Source organism: Caenorhabditis elegans, chromosome V (assembly GCF_000002985.6).
Source record: "Caenorhabditis elegans chromosome V".
Classification (NCBI taxonomy): domain Eukaryota; kingdom Metazoa; phylum Nematoda; class Chromadorea; order Rhabditida; family Rhabditidae; genus Caenorhabditis; species Caenorhabditis elegans.
Window position 1 is genome coordinate 12,710,815 of NC_003283.11, and position 15,418 is coordinate 12,726,232.

Below are 15,418 nucleotides of genomic sequence, written 5' to 3' on the forward strand. Positions count from 1 at the left end.
ATATATAACAATACAATATTGAGCATGATTGAACAACTTAAAAGACGCAACTTAAAACGTTTTAGCCACGAAAAAGCATGTGTTGTTGCCTCAACGGTGATGTGCATCAATCCTTTCTCAGTTTGGAGAGCTCACCGAGCTCAGAAGGACGGTACAAAAACGATGAAGTTAGGCAAAATTAAAAAATCATTTGATTGAAAACAATGAAGAGTCTTGCATTTTCAGCGAAATTTCATTAGAATTACTCAGCCAGTTCCATAAGGCAACTGAATTAGGGGAGCATCTTGAAATACATTTCATAGTTTGTAATAGTCTGAACCAAACTGGCGTCAAAACTTTCAATTGAGTAATGTTTCTAATGTTTCGAACAATCTGAGAAAAAAAACTGATTTTTTTATCTAACTGACTCATTTTAGTTGAATTTTTTGAAACAAAATTTTATATAGAAGAAACATGAATATATTACCTTTAGTGAAATATAATTAAAGATTTCATTCGACTGACCCATATCAGGGAAAATAATCATGATTTAACAATTTTCGAGCAATTCCATTTGCTCGTATTCATCACAGAAGGGAGCAGTTTGAGTGCACAACCCCACCATTTTGCACTAACATGCTGGTTCACAACCTTCTTACATATCCCATCACAGTATGTGAGTGTAATTGCAGCTTTTGCAACTCCATATGTTTTCTGAAGACATGTCTCCTGTTTGGCTGCAGCTGGTTGTGTATTCGTCTTTTTGCAATCGTTAAGGGTTGCCTTTATTTTCTTCACCAGTGCTGCAGTGAGTGTTTCAATTGGACCAATCAATTTTGTGACAACTGTATCAAGTGAATCAGGATTAAGACAATTGTTGGCTGAAAAGGTTACAGTTAGGATTTGAGAATTACTTCCAACATACCATTGCTGTAAAGAGAAAGTGCTTGAACAGCTTTGTTTCCTGAGTTATTTAATACACATTTTTTGCCTTCTGCGAGGACTGCTGTGCTGTTGTTTGGAGTTTTCCAAAACTGTGTCTCACAGCATTTTGCAATCTGAAAATAATTAGTTAGCTTTTGAGGAGACAAATGCGTTTTAAAGGATTACTAAAAATTTGAATAGAATTGGAAACATGTTAGTTAAGATACAAAGTATACAACTCACCACTCCAAGTTCAGTAGATGTGTAGAATGTAACTCCTAACTTTTGAGTAACCATATCCATCATTGTGTCACGATTCGTAGCTCCATGACTATATTGTACGAGTAAAACGAGAATTAAACTAGTCAACTGATTCATGGCGATACTGTATGAGAAATTCATAGATCATCATAGTTTTTATATACAGACTGTCTCCTCTTTTTTTTCGAATCATCCCACTTTTTAATTGTTTTCCATTTGTGTTACTTTGATTTTAAGCTCTAGATTACTTTTTTTCAGTGACAAACCATAGATTTTGTGTTAGTGAGAGACCAGGGACCAAAAAATATAGTCATGGAATTTGAAAAACATATTGGATGTTTAGACATTTAAGATATCAAAGTTCAAAAGAATTATGGCGAGATTAAAAAGTGTTCATCTGAGTGTGATATGTTTGGTATTATGGTAAATGAACTGTGCAGGTTAAACATATTGTTCTAGAACTTTTTATGCTCTAATGAAACAATTATGAACTTAATTGGTATAACGATTTCTTCATGTTTTTTATCAGTTATTGATTTTTGATAGCTATATAGATTAAGCAAAATTCAAGAGTAACACTGTTTAGTGACACATTTCTAGTTATAAAATTCAAAAAGAAGCACTTTTTTCTGAAAATTCTAAAAAAATTTTCAATTACTAGATGTTTCACCAGGTTTTTTTTTAATATAAGAAGCTACTTTTAACATTAAACAGTGTTTCAAAAATTTTTAAAAACGATTTTCTTATAACTTATTTTTCTACAATTCAGGAAAATTTAATCATTTGTTAGTCCTAAATAATTTTAATAATTTATATTACTTTCCAGCTATAGTATATTTTCCACATATTATTTTATTATTTGAACGGCATTTGAAATTTTTCTAAAAATTTTGGAACTATTATTATTAATATTTAATTGAAAAAGTTGGGGACCATAAGTGGAATTTGTCGTAATTTCCTTTGAGTAATAAAAATTATAACAAATTGCAAGAACAATTTCAAACAACACACTTTTATTCAATGATAATTACACGAACAGAAAAAGTACATAAACCACTAGTTTTTAACACTTTGCGAACATTCATATTTACTAAAAGTGAGAATATTTGGAAGGTATTTCTTGCCACAACTCCATTGAATTGGTGTCGCATTTTCGGTGACAATTTTAATGCAAAAGTTATCCACGTATTTGAAAGTTAACTCTGTCAATATGAGACCATATACTTTTTGTGCACAAGTCTCTAGTTTAGCATCTCCTGATGCCTTGCAATTGATTAGAGATGTTCTAAGTTTTTGGAGCAGACCAGCTAAGTTGGCCAATATTGCTGGTTGCAAGTCTTCGAGTACCGAATCGAGAGTTTCTGGGCTGAGACAATTATTTACTGAAAAAATCTAATATTTTACTCAAAATCTATAAGAAACTTACTGTTATTATAAAGTGCAATCGCCTGAAGAGCTTTGTTTCCAGAATTTTCAAAAATACATTTTTTCGCTTCTTGGTTGATTGCAGTGTTGTTGTTAGGGGTCGCATAGACTTGCTTCTCGCAACATATAGCAATCTGAATGTTCAAAACTTTTTTTAAAAGTAGTCTCAGGAACTCGTTGAATTATATTTTTCGAGCTCAAACTTCGGCTTTGTATATTTTTTTGGAACCGTTTTTAGCACAGAGCATTTCGTAAATATTTTGAAAACTAGACCGGTTTCAAGCGAACACAATTTATCTGTTGCACTCAAAATGTTCTCGAAATGCTTGCGCTGCATTTTTCAACACATTTCGGTACAAATATGGAGAGATCGCAACAGCTTACAGTGCCATAAAATGTTATTTTCTAGCTCGCTAAATGTTATAATTCTCATACAAAAATATAAATATCGAAACATGTAAGAATACTCTTTTCCCGGTAAATGTGGATATTGTTTGTTTAACTTCCATATTATTTGACATCGAACAATTAAAATAAAAACGCAGTTCTGACTTTAGTAAAAAATTTAAAATAACTTTTAAAAAACCAAAAATTCGAATTTTGAAAATTTTGGTAAATAAAACCATTTATAACTTTAGTCACAAAAGTTTGCCATAAGTTCCAATTGCCCACAAAGTATACTTACAATAGTTAATTGTGGCTGATCGTAAAAAATGAGCCCAAATTTTGAAATCGCCATTTCCATGACGGAGTCTCGATTGGTTCCATGGGAATATTGCACGAAAATAACAATAAAGATGAAGATCGAACGTGCCATGGTACTCAATTTCAGTAAATCTTTGAAACCCATTTATACTACGGAATTGTTGCATTTACATCCGTGTTGTACAAAAACACAACGCTCATTAAAAATAAACTTTGGTGTCAAAACACCGGATTAGTCGTGACGCTTTGAACTCATCTGTAGGTGTTCATAAACTAATGAAACGTTTATTTTGATCCAAAAACAACACTTTAAAGCTATGAATCAACGAGTTGTTCGAAAAATTATACTAAAAAAAGTAATATAACAATTGAATTTTAAATTTTTAAAGATTAACTAAGTTCCAATCCGATGCTCTCCAGTTCCATTAGATGATCGATGAACCAAAGCAATTGTGGAAGATGGTGCTTCACGAAGAAGTCTCACAGTTTTTGTGAAAATTTCTGAAAACTCTTCTTTTCAATTAAATATATATGAGAAACTTACCAATGGTAGCTCTCCTATAATTTTTGATAATCAACAAAGTAGGTAGTGGGTCAATTGCTGGATAAACGGCAACCGATACACTAATAAATGCACTCATATTTCCAAGATCAACTTGAATTAAAGGACAGATGAACACAATTGAGCATGGTATATAGAGTAGGAGTAGAGGAATTGCCGCCTGTATTACTAAAGCTCGGAACAACTGACGCTGAATGCTTTTTGAAAAGTTTCCTGCCGTTGAGTTCATTATTTCCCGTATTTTAAAGTAGCAATTGAGACCAAAGTATATTACAGTAATAGTTGAAGATCCCTGAAATAAAATAAATTGGATAATTGAAACTCTTGACTTTACAAATTTGAACAACACTGAAAAAATATTTTGACTACAAGGAAGTTTTCAGAAATAGCTACAGCGCTTATCTCAACTTCCATTAATTTTTTTCGAAACTGGAAAAGATAATATTATTTTTCAAACACCCGTGACGTCATATTTCTACAATAGTTGCCACGTGTTTTACAGGTCAATCCGTAGCCCCTTGACTGAGTGGAATTCGAACTTTAAAATCCTCACTTACAATAACAAACCAGAGCACAGCCATTCCTCCAACGGCTCTCCAATTCATTTCTCTGACTCCAAATTTATCTTCTGGATAATAATATGATCCAGTATATACAATATCCTCAACAGGAAGTTCAAAAAGATCCCATATATCTTTTCTCATAAACTCTGTGAATGCTTTATCCTCCTCAAAAATAAAATGCATTGTGAGCCCCCAAATGATACCGTAAAATATTGGTATCAAACACAGAAGTACCATTTTCCATCCCTTGAAATGCTTTTCGTAATTTCTAAAAATTAGTTTGTTGAGATGGTTTACTTTGGAATAGGTCAATATCACCTGTCGAGAGCTCCATATCGATACATGAAATGAATTGCGAAAATTGACACAGAACACCCGTAAAACCCACAAATCAGGCCTTAATAAAAATAAATGAAAAATCTAAATGAACCTGCCAGACAATTACTGTTAAGAAACTTGTTTACAGATCTGCTGAACACTGAGTTTTTGACATCGACAATGACGATGACACGTGACGTGTATGAATGTACATACTGAAATAGATTCTTGAATAATTACGGTGTACAGTAATTTTCAGATTATTTTTAAATATATCTACTTTTGAATCTGAAACTTTAGTCAGTCACCGTCAATTGTACCTATTAGATTTTCTTGTAAAATTGCAAATGCCAGTCTAAAATTGCATTTCAATTATATTTAAAACTTGATGTTTCAAAAAGTAAAAAAAATTGAAATGGTTCATTTTGTTTCGTTAGTCTGATAACATCATTTACAACTTCTAATCCAAAAAAAAACAATCTTTACTGCTCTTTGACTCAGTCTTGAACTATGAATAAAACTGATGTCGTCCGGAAGAATACCTTTTAACATTTTCATGATTTTTTTTTCAAATTATGAATGAAATTTGCACTGGGAAACCCCAACACAGAAACCCCAACGTGCGGTTTACCTCAAAAACTTACAGGTTTTGTTATAAGACCAAGAATGGTGTAAAGAATTTCAAAAACACAAATGTAGATCATCAAATATTTATAGTTTCCTATCTTTTTCGGTGATTTGTAGATGATTAGTAGTATAAGATAAGCATTCAAAATAAGAGAGATAAATGTACAGGTTTCTTGTAAACTTTTGCAAAATAATGAGAACGGGCTCTTTAACATTTTTGAATAGTGTTTCAGTGTCTGAAAGTTTTGACTTTATATAAACAGAATGACTCTTTTTGCGTCAGACCTTAATAATTAGTGATAAAGGTTCTAGACAAACAACAAATCTTAATGAAAACAGTTTTGATGCAAAAACAAAAAAGTAAGAAATCTAAATTGGTCGGAAAATACTGAGACGCTTTAAAGAGCAGGTGGAGTCGGCCAGTTGAAAAGAGAATATTATGTAGTTGTAATATTAATTCCCCCTTTTGAAGAATAAGTTTTCGAAGAGCTTGAGCTTTTGCTTTTTTGGTGGCCACAACACAACAAGTCTAGAACAAAACGTTTTAAATTAAAAAATGAAAAAAAAAACGCTACCTAAAGTGGTTTCCTTGAAGTTTTTGATAATGAATATATTTGGGAGAGTGTCAACAGCTGGGTAGACTGCCACAGATACTGTAATAAATGCACTGCAATTTCCAATGTTGATTTGAAGAAGTGGACACATGAAAACAATAGAACATGGAACGTACAGCATTATCAAGGGAATTATTGTCTGAAAATAGTTGTACTTTATATACCATAATTGTTGTGCTTAAAAATTAAACACGTCAGAAGACTACGTCGCCGCTTTTAGCTAGCCCTAGGACCCTACGAGGCGTAATCACTTTTGTGATCGTTGCAAGACCCATTACTGTGAAACCTTTTACTTCAAGGCCGCGCTTTTTGGTAAGAAAGAAAATTGGTTCAAACTTGAAGAGTGCATTATAAATTTTATGAATTAGGTTACCTGCCAAACCAAAGCCTTAAATAATTGCTGTTGTAGTCCTTGTGCAAAAGTAGATGTAGATCGGCTCAGTAATTCACTCATCGTTCGGTAACATCGAAAACCATAAAACATTACGGCAAGCGATGAAGAGACCTCAAAAACACTTTTTTTTAATGTATTTATTGTTTTTTAGGTTTTTTTTTGAAGTTTCATGCTTAATTTGAAAGCATATGCTTAGATTACAACATTTATGATACGAAATTCAATTTTTACCCATTGAAATGTTGATATTTTTGAGTGTTCTTTTTTTAATATACTGAAAAACATTTTTGATGGCTTTACATTTTTAAAAGGCTTTATCCACAAACATTTTTAAAACTTGCAAGAATCCGCATCTTGGAGCGATTTTACTGACCTCGATAAGAAGGAAAAATACACTGAAACAGTTTTAATCAAACTTTTAGTGGGTATGATTTACGCTTTGTCATTTAAATTCCTGTGAAAAATTATTTTCCTGTTGAAGTCCTGTGTCAAAAGGTTTAACACTCTTAATTTGTTTGAAGACACTCACAATAACAAACCATAAAACCAGCATTCCAAAAACTGCAAGTGGCTCAATTCCATGTATTCCATTTTTGTCCTCTGGGTAATAATAAGGTCCAGTGTAGACAATATCTTCAATGCTCAATTCAAAATAATCCCAAATGTCTTTTCTAAATTACTTTTTATTCATATAAAGTTCATAATAAAAAACACCTTATCAATTCCGTAAATCCTTTATCTTCTGGGAAAATAAAAAATATCGTTAGACCCCACACAATTCCATAGAATATTGGAACAAGACACCACGCTATAAACTTCCATCCTTCAAAAAGAGTTCGACGAGTTCTGAAACAAGGCTTTTAATATGAAGCTAAATTATCTTCAGTGCTCATACTTATGCAAAGAACCATATCTGTAAATGAAATGAATTGCGAGAATCGTGACAGAGCATCCATAGAATCCACAGATACAACTATTCAGGATTTTAGTGACGTCACGATTGAACCATGAGCTTTTCGCGTCGACAATGACAATAACTCGCGAGGTGTAAGAGTGCACAAACTGAAAAAAACAAAGAACTGTGCATTTAATCAAAAAACGTTCCAGCTACATGAGGTTGCTAATGTAAATTTTTTTGAGTAGATTTTTTCGTTATATTTAGTTTCTTTTGAAAGATTTACTACACCGTGAAGATTGTTAGTAGTCATTCTTTTTGTGGATAAATAGGCTTTCAAATGAAAAGTACTTGTTTTATGTGTAAGCACTTTTGTACAAGCATAAGCTTCACAATAATGTGTTCCTAACTACTTAAGTTTTAATAAATGTTGTTCAACTTACCGGTTTTGTAACTGTTGCCAAAATGGCGTAAGTGATCTCAAAGAACGAAATGTACAACATCAAGTATTTGTAATTACCAATCTTTTTAGGAGATTTGTTGATTATCAAGTAAATCATATAACAGTTCAAAATAATTGTTAAACAGACACAAACGTTCTGAAGGTGCCCACAAAAAAGAGACCAACCACTTTGAAGCATTCTGGAACAAAATACAGGAGTTTCAAATTTAGTTTTCAAAAAAGATAATGGATAAAAAAATTGACGAGATGCCGTTTATGTATATAAAAACTCGTATAGTTTTCGGTAATTGCTCCCAATGGACTCTAAGATATGCATTCTGAGAATTCAGGTACATGCACTTACAGATATATAATACCACGCTTGATGATGCACTTTAATATTTGAAGATGAACTTTAATGTTCTCAGACAAGTCCCATGTAAGAAGATATGCGGAAAAGGGTGTACGACCAATAAGCGATTTGTTCGGCACACTTTTGGACCAATCATAGGCAGTGTGCGAAGTTCAATATCGTTTATTGTTGGCATTTCTTCTGAAATTAGAGGAAATTTGAATACGGGTGAATAGGAAGAGGTCGAAAATCGCGGTTTCGAAAATTAGTTTTTCCAGCTTTTAGCGGTTTGCTTCTATGTTGTTTTGTGATATTTCAGCATATTGGAATATTTTGAGTCCTTAAGTAAAATCCCATTGACCGTACGTCAAGATCTTGAACTTTTAATAGTGAATAAGGCATGTTGTATTTTTGAAAGGTTCATTCGTTTACATATGTTTAAAAACAATACATTATTCAGGTTTTTAAAACATATTAGAGCACAGTTTTGGAGACTATTATAATCATCGTAATGTTTCAGGCAATCTCAATTTTGCATTCTCAATTTTCATATTATTTATGAAGTAGATGTACCCCGAGATATTTTCGGTTTCTTTTAAATTATTTTTTGTATGTCTGGGCTAAAAATATTTTTAACTATGACCGCAAAAATGAAAATTGAAAAATAATCAATATTTGAGTGGGCGGCCGAAGTTTTGGAAATATAAAAAAACTTTTTTTTTTGATTTTTTAACATTTTTTAGATTTTTTAAAATTGTATGATGTATGATGAAAATTGTATGATTGTATGATGTATGAAAAATAATTTAATTTATGGTACATCAAACAATAAGGCTTTGTTGGTTTAAAGTTCATAATGGAGTTTCAAGATTGAACTATTGAACTGAAAGTTTTAGTAGCATTTTAAATGTTCTATATGTATAAGGATAATGTGCATGTAACAATAATAAATAATTAAAATTTTAAAAGATCCTTCATTATCGGAAGTTAACACATTTCCAGTGTTTATTTTTGATTCCTTGTCTTGTGACTATGCCATTTTCTTGTTAACTTTCGTATTAAGAAATCCCCTGAAGGCGCTGATCATATCCATGAGGCAGGTGAAAATCCGACCAAAACCCTGCCTACTCCCACATTTTTTAACACGAAAGCCATAACTCAAGACCAGTAGAGTATTGAAATATGCTTCCAACACTAAAAGCTTCAGGAACTTTTATTCTGGAGGTATTTACTGTATTAGGAGCACTGGCCGCTTCCTTTTTGGTTGAAAAACGATTTCTTTGTGCTCCGAGAATGATATTTGTGTTTCAACAAGTAAGTTTTTTGCTGTGAAATGTTAAGTTTTGACAATTATTGATTTCAGACGTTTATGCTGATTTATATAATTTTCTTCCTGAATTACTTTAATATCGACAAGCAAACTGACGAGCAGGTCGCGGTGAGTTAGATCTTTCGAATATGTAGATTCATTTCTCCGTTGAAGAGTAAGATTTTTCAAACGAGGTGTCTTTTGATGACAGCACTGAAATTTAATTTTTTGTCTTATCAAAATATGTTTGTATCATTAAAATGGTTGACTGAACGTAAGACACCTATTCACGCCGATATAGAAAGACGGTTGGAATATTATCAGCAGTCAGGCATCAAGTAGGCCTGCAAGCCTGAAATCGTGCCTGTATGCCATGAAATCTTTAACAGTCTAACAAAGATTTTAGTCATCATATAGAGTCAACACGCAAGTAATCTTAATCGGTTATAACCAATTCACCTGGAATTCTGTGTCTATCAAAATAGCTGTTATAGACGTCAATGAAGGTTGTGTGTTTCCAATTGTAATTGCATTATTTCAGAATAAACTTTAATTGTAAATTGAACATTGTGTTTATAGAACCATTATGCACAGATTTAAAATACTGGAAATACTGTCGCCTAAAACCGATAGATCCATGAACAATGTAATACTACAGATTCCAGGCTCCACGTTCAAAGCCGGAGCACAGTATTTTCAGTCTTTAATAAATTTTCTATAATGTTCCTCTTCATTTTATTTGTAAAATAAACAGACGGAAAAACAGGCTTGCAAATTCTGCTCCGATTATGTGTTCAAGTGAAGATTTTTCTGGCGCGACAGTAACGTTGAGCACAATTTTCGGTCAAAAAAATGATAAAGTTGAAGGAATCTATCGTTTTTGGGAAGCATCTACGTAATCAACGTAATAATCAATGTATTTTCAGTCTCATATGTGTTTGTTCGAAGTCTTTGCAACATTATTCGTCAATATAATTTACCTTTCAATGCTTCATCTCTCAGCTGTCGAATCTGGGCTCTCTTTCCTGGCGATAACAGTGTTTCTACTCGCCGCCTTCTTCACATTTGCCTTTTTTAGTATTTGTCAATGGGTGATTGAAGATCCATTAGCTTTATTGGCAAGTAGATTGTTTAGTTATCAAATAGTTCAAATATTCCTTTTCCTTTTTTGTACTATTTCTGTTATTCGTCTGACGATGCGACAAGACAGGGAGAAAACAAAACCACTTCGAACATTTGTTCCATATTACATTATAACAGTTAGTTTTTTTAATAATTTTTTTCACTGAAAATATTTATTTTTATTTGCAGTATTTCTCGGTGATATTGTTTATTATCACACCAAAAGTTGTATTTCTCCTTGCTGTTCTATTGAAGGTCACTGAGGATGATGAAGTTTTGTCAGGAGCATTACGTGCAATACTATTCATTAGTCCGTTTTATAATTGGATTTTTGTAATACTAATCAATTGTCAAGATCCTGAAAAAAGGACTGAGTTGAAGAAATCAATTGGTAACGATTTTTTTTAAAGAGAATTGAGAAACCCCGCATTCTGCTGCTAGAGTTTTGCGTTTTAAAACTTCTTATTGATTTCTAGAGCGAGCTCTTCGTGGAATAAAAACCGGTCCAGTACCTCGTATCAACGTTCAAGAACCAACGAGCAGTTCGAATTTGCCATCACGAAGCCATATTGCTTTGAACCTTATGAAAAACCCACTAAATTCATTCAACAAACTACAACGACAATCTACAATTCCCGCCGGAGAAATGTCAGTTTTCAATCATATAAAAGTTAATATTTCAATTATTCAGGCCCCCACAAAGTAGTTTGATGGTTCCAAGAGAGCAAAGATATTTGGCTTCTGCTGAACAAGAAGACATCGAACAAGTTTCGTCTCCTCAGGAAATTTTGAGTTCGCGAAGTTCCGAGGAGAGAGGATTTATGACTGTTGCATTGCTCAGAAGGTAGTGAAAAATTTAGATTGAAAAACAACTTGGTTGGAGTTCGAGAATCAAACTAATTTCCGTTCAAGAATGTTTACATTTCTAAAAAAAATAATGATTTTCGAATTTTCCAAAAATTTTCAATAGCCTTCTGGAGAAAATTTAAGATTTTTTGAAACTTCAATGTTATGTTCTTATGTTCTTAATTTCAAATTTCTAATTTCCAGGGCATCTCAAATGAGTCAAAGATTTCAAAGTATACGTGGTGACACACCTCGTACTGATTCAGCACGTTCACATAATACACCCACACCCAGGTCTCCAAAAAATCCAGAAGCTGCAAATGATCAGGTGACAATAATTAATTAAAATATTGAAGCCTTCCAACTTGGCACTTTTGTAGACCAATGTCACGTCGTCATCAACACAACAAGCACCTTCTCCTCGACCACTTGACGTTTCTCAACTTCTCGGATTCTTCATAACATCTTCAACTTCATCATTGACAATGACTGTTCCAGTAAGAAACAAGAGAACGATAGAAAGAATTCAGGAAGTTTTGAGTCAAAAAGATCGCCCTCCGCTGAATATTTCCTGATTAATGTGTGAAACATTTCCTTTTATAAAATGTATTTTCTCTAGAATAGTGAATGATGAATAATCAAAGATATTTTTTCATTTTTCCCCTATTTTCATTTTCCCATAGATGTGTGTCACTCCGTGTACTTTTTCCCGTAGAGTTTGGAATAAAGACCATCAGTCAAGAAATGTTAGACAAATATTCGTCGTGTAATAAATCCACATTAGCAATCTGGTGTGGGTGGTGAAAAGGAAAGATAATCCGGAAAAGAATAAATGAAACAAGATTGGATTCTGGAATAAGAATTGAAAAGAGATATAGATTTCATTTGACATTTATTCCAAACTCCGCGAGAATTTTCGAGTAGAATAGGGGTCGATGAATAGAAGAGAAATAAGAATTTAGATCAGAAGATTTGATAAGATTTTATTCTTTTGGAAAAGCTTTGCAAAATCATTTATGATAGAATACAATTCATTCGATTCAGAGTTTGTGATATTTTAAATTTTTTTTGAATATATGCATGTATCAAAGTTCAACTTTTGGTTGGGATTTATTTTTGATTATTTCAAAGCGACTGTATTTTTGCAATGTTGGATGGCCTACGCGGCTTTAAATTTTTTCCCAGGGTTTACCGAAACATTTACAAAATCCATTTTTTGTGTAGAAATTTTCAACAAAAAAAAAGGAAATATAAATTTATTTGCCGAAAATATTTGAAGCATAATTTAAAAGTTAAGAACAGCTGCTCAAAAACGGCGTAAAAAAGGTGCTAAGAACTTAAAAATTGTATAGACCGGAAGCTTTGCAAATGCCAAAGAAATATCATCATTTTATTAGCACATATCATCCTTATTTATTTATTTATTTATTTATTCATCAAGGAAACAAAAAGGATATGATAAGAAACATCCTTGTAAATATGTTTTCATATCTTTTAATTGCTAATAAGGTTAATAGTTTGACGTCTGCAGCTTGATATTTTAATCAAATCAGGCGTTTTTCCAATGTTTTTCTTTTTCAGCGTTGAACTACTGAAAATTATTCTAGCAGAGAGTATTTCCGTGCACGTGACGAATTTTTTTGTGCACTCACTTCCTGTTGCATGGACCATTAAGTTTTGGACAAGATGATGTGAAAAGTAATAATATATTTTTGGAGAATTTTTGTTTTTTTTTTCGCCTCGAAATGCATCATTTACCAGGATATCTTCCGTAATATTTGTGAAAAATTATCTTTCCAAAAACAATAAATTCGTGAGAATATTTAAAAAATAATTTATTTTTCGGAATTGGTCAGCTCAATGATGTCAATTATCTGTGTTAAAATTAGTTAATAAATAATTGAATTTTCAACATTTTCTATGTGAGCTTTTCGTGGGGTACCGTACTCTACTCTAAACCCTACCCTGTTCTCACTCTATAATTTTTAATTTCTCAAAACTATTCCATCTTTCTTGAAGAATGTGGAAAAAATTTTTTAGAAGGTATGATGTAACCTGCCAAGGTAACATAAAAGGCGAGCGGGCGTGACCCTCGGCCTGTGGAATATAAATTCTTATATGATATAATGCAATTAATCTGTAGTTGAACTCCTGTGAAAACCGAATATAACGAGAGCGCACTAAAAGAGGGCGTGAATACACTTGAATTGATCATTGAGATGATACGAATGCTATATCCTTCTAATGATCATTAAAACATTTTCAAATGCGTATATTCTACGGATGTAACATATTAAAAAACCTTTTTGGTTCGTTTCAATATATGATTATTCAGCTCGTTTTGTATCAACTCCAAGTTCGTAATATGCTCTCTGATCAGAAAATTTTAAAGGAAAAAGGAAGACTTTTAACAAAAGTAAATTTTATTCTCGTTTTTCTCATTTTGTCATCATTATCATCATCATCAACAACAAAATCATCGTAAAAATATATCAGAGTTATAATTGAAATTCAGAATCCCGAGAATGGTCGTTGACGTCCACCTTCTTCACGAAGTGTGAACATTGGATTGTGGTATGGGAAACGATTTAGGAATGCTTTCATCATTGGACGACCAGATTTCTCTGAAATAATTTTTGAACATTTTTTATGTCATGTCTATTCTCTTTAGTTTTCCAGAAATGTTTTTAAACAACCCAAAGCAATTAAGAAAACTCACGGAGCCGGAAAAATGATTCTTCTTGAGACGATTGGGCGTGGGTCGATGGAACGACAAAAACGAACAACAGGAAGATGATGGAAACGACGAAAGGCTGGAAGATGTGGAGAAAAATGAATAGAAGAATAGGGAAAGAAGTAATTGTGTGTACACATACATATACACAGGAACAAAGTGATTATTAGTTAGTCAGGCGAGAATAATATGAGCTTCAGAGGTCTTTTCAAGATCCAGAAAATACCAGAAAAACAACGTAAATGACGTTTCTCTTCGGAGTGCTAAACGATTGATAAGTTATCAGGTGACAAGCATGCCCACTATTCTGTGAAAAAAGTGGCACGCTTTCTAAAAGTCAAATGGCGGCTATCATATCATTCCTACAAATATGTGAATGGATCACGAAAAATGGGAAAGTTAAGTCTTAAAATAAGGTACCCTTCTCATATGATATCAAGAACGAAATATTTGCAAACCTAGACATCACAAAAATGTGTTCCTCTTAAAGTAGTACAGTAACCCACTCCCAATTTATTTAGACTTCTTGACGGTATTTTTGCTTATAGATTTTAAATTTTTGCTGTAAACTTCAATTTTCACGTTTTCCAAATAAACTGGTCAACAAAAAATTTTTAAAACCGTTTAAACTTGCAAAATAAAGAAACTGAGGTTACTGTGTTATTTAAAGGCGCACACATTTTCTGCTGCCCCGATTAAAAATACTTCGTTCGTGACGAGAGCGGGTAATTTAAAAAAAGGAACATTTGTCAATTGGAGTGGGTACCGATTTCCTTTAGTTAAATCTATAATTGCACTTTTCATTCCTAACAAAATTAACGAATGTTAGAGCTTTCATAGAATATAAAACGATAAATCATTTTAGAAATTTTAATTTTGTTTTGGAAGTCAATAAACGGATGTCTTAGAAACGAATTCTAGAAATGAAGAATATTTTTATTTATTTTCAGATAATTCGAATTTCCAATTTCAGAAAACTTGCTCAAAGATCTTTAATTTGATTTTTCAGTTGCAAAACTTACCAAATTGAAGAACTGCATATTGAGAATAATATTGATAGGCTGATCGCACAACACACAGAATTCTTATTGAGAACCAAAAGAGTAGAAATGAACGAGCACACACAAAAAGTCTTCATGTGCTCACGCCCCTCCCACCTTTTGCTCGAGCTCCGCCCTTCTTAGACTTTCATCATTTTCTGGAGGTTTTCGAGTTGAGAAAAAATTATCTGAAACCAAGGCAACGGGTTCATGGATATCGTATTATCTCTATTAATACTGCATTATGTTTTAATCTTATGCGCATGGGTCTCGGCACGCCGATAACGAGCTACTGTAACTCATGTC

At 32.6% G+C, this 15,418-nt stretch overlaps 6 protein-coding genes and 1 non-coding gene across 7 annotated transcripts; 2 read left to right on the top strand and 5 right to left on the bottom strand.

The window, feature by feature from the left end:
- Nucleotides 1-478: 478 nt before the first annotated feature.
- Nucleotides 479-1,285, bottom strand: R11D1.3 (DUF19 domain-containing protein). Its single transcript, NM_073773.5, has 3 exons — nucleotides 1,147-1,285; nucleotides 905-1,037; nucleotides 479-860 (listed from the first exon to the last, which is right to left on the bottom strand). Exons 1-3 carry the CDS (start codon nucleotides 1,279-1,281, stop codon nucleotides 523-525), a joined length of 606 nt encoding a protein of 201 aa, NP_506174.1. The 5' UTR covers nucleotides 1,282-1,285; the 3' UTR covers nucleotides 479-522.
- An 876-nt stretch (nucleotides 1,286-2,161) lies between these two features.
- On the bottom strand, nucleotides 2,162-3,406 carry R11D1.4 (DUF19 domain-containing protein; the record flags this gene model as incomplete). Its single annotated transcript, NM_073774.3, has 3 exons — nucleotides 2,162-2,546; nucleotides 2,591-2,723; nucleotides 3,275-3,406. The coding sequence occupies 3 exons, from the start codon at nucleotides 3,404-3,406 to the stop codon at nucleotides 2,221-2,223; spliced, it is 591 nt and encodes a 196-aa protein (NP_506175.2). The 3' UTR covers nucleotides 2,162-2,220.
- Nucleotides 3,407-3,688: 282 nt separating this feature from the next.
- Nucleotides 3,689-5,733, bottom strand: str-178 (Serpentine receptor class r-10; the record flags this gene model as incomplete). The annotated part of the gene is made up of 7 exons (NM_073775.4): nucleotides 5,650-5,733; nucleotides 5,382-5,600; nucleotides 4,865-4,952; nucleotides 4,738-4,816; nucleotides 4,414-4,687; nucleotides 3,839-4,148; nucleotides 3,689-3,795 (listed from the first exon to the last, which is right to left on the bottom strand). The coding sequence occupies exons 2-7, from the start codon at nucleotides 5,577-5,579 to the stop codon at nucleotides 3,689-3,691; spliced, it is 1,056 nt and encodes a 351-aa protein (NP_506176.2). The 5' UTR covers nucleotides 5,580-5,600; nucleotides 5,650-5,733.
- R11D1.14 lies at nucleotides 4,624-4,784 on the top strand. The gene has a single exon (NR_069795.1). It is a non-coding gene; the product is annotated as an Unclassified non-coding RNA R11D1.14 (non-coding RNA).
- Nucleotides 5,734-5,801: 68 nt separating the features above from the next.
- On the bottom strand, nucleotides 5,802-7,908 carry str-181 (Serpentine receptor class r-10; the record flags this gene model as incomplete). The annotated part of the gene is made up of 7 exons (NM_073776.2): nucleotides 5,802-5,893; nucleotides 5,940-6,117; nucleotides 6,352-6,483; nucleotides 6,902-7,043; nucleotides 7,087-7,218; nucleotides 7,268-7,434; nucleotides 7,711-7,908. The coding sequence occupies 7 exons, from the start codon at nucleotides 7,906-7,908 to the stop codon at nucleotides 5,802-5,804; spliced, it is 1,041 nt and encodes a 346-aa protein (NP_506177.2).
- Nucleotides 7,909-9,198: 1,290 nt separating this feature from the next.
- On the top strand, nucleotides 9,199-12,069 carry R11D1.7 (Seven TM Receptor). The gene is made up of 8 exons (NM_073777.3): nucleotides 9,199-9,375; nucleotides 9,425-9,499; nucleotides 10,297-10,629; nucleotides 10,682-10,883; nucleotides 10,969-11,140; nucleotides 11,184-11,336; nucleotides 11,543-11,666; nucleotides 11,719-12,069. Exons 1-8 carry the CDS (start codon nucleotides 9,244-9,246, stop codon nucleotides 11,911-11,913), a joined length of 1,386 nt encoding a protein of 461 aa, NP_506178.2. The 5' UTR covers nucleotides 9,199-9,243; the 3' UTR covers nucleotides 11,914-12,069.
- A 1,674-nt stretch (nucleotides 12,070-13,743) lies between these two features.
- On the bottom strand, nucleotides 13,744-15,179 carry nssp-67 (Neuropeptide-Like Protein). Its single transcript, NM_001269517.2, has 3 exons — nucleotides 15,095-15,179; nucleotides 14,058-14,151; nucleotides 13,744-13,962 (listed from the first exon to the last, which is right to left on the bottom strand). The coding sequence occupies exons 1-3, from the start codon at nucleotides 15,110-15,112 to the stop codon at nucleotides 13,850-13,852; spliced, it is 225 nt and encodes a 74-aa protein (NP_001256446.1). The 5' UTR covers nucleotides 15,113-15,179; the 3' UTR covers nucleotides 13,744-13,849.
- Nucleotides 15,180-15,418: the final 239 nt, after the last annotated feature.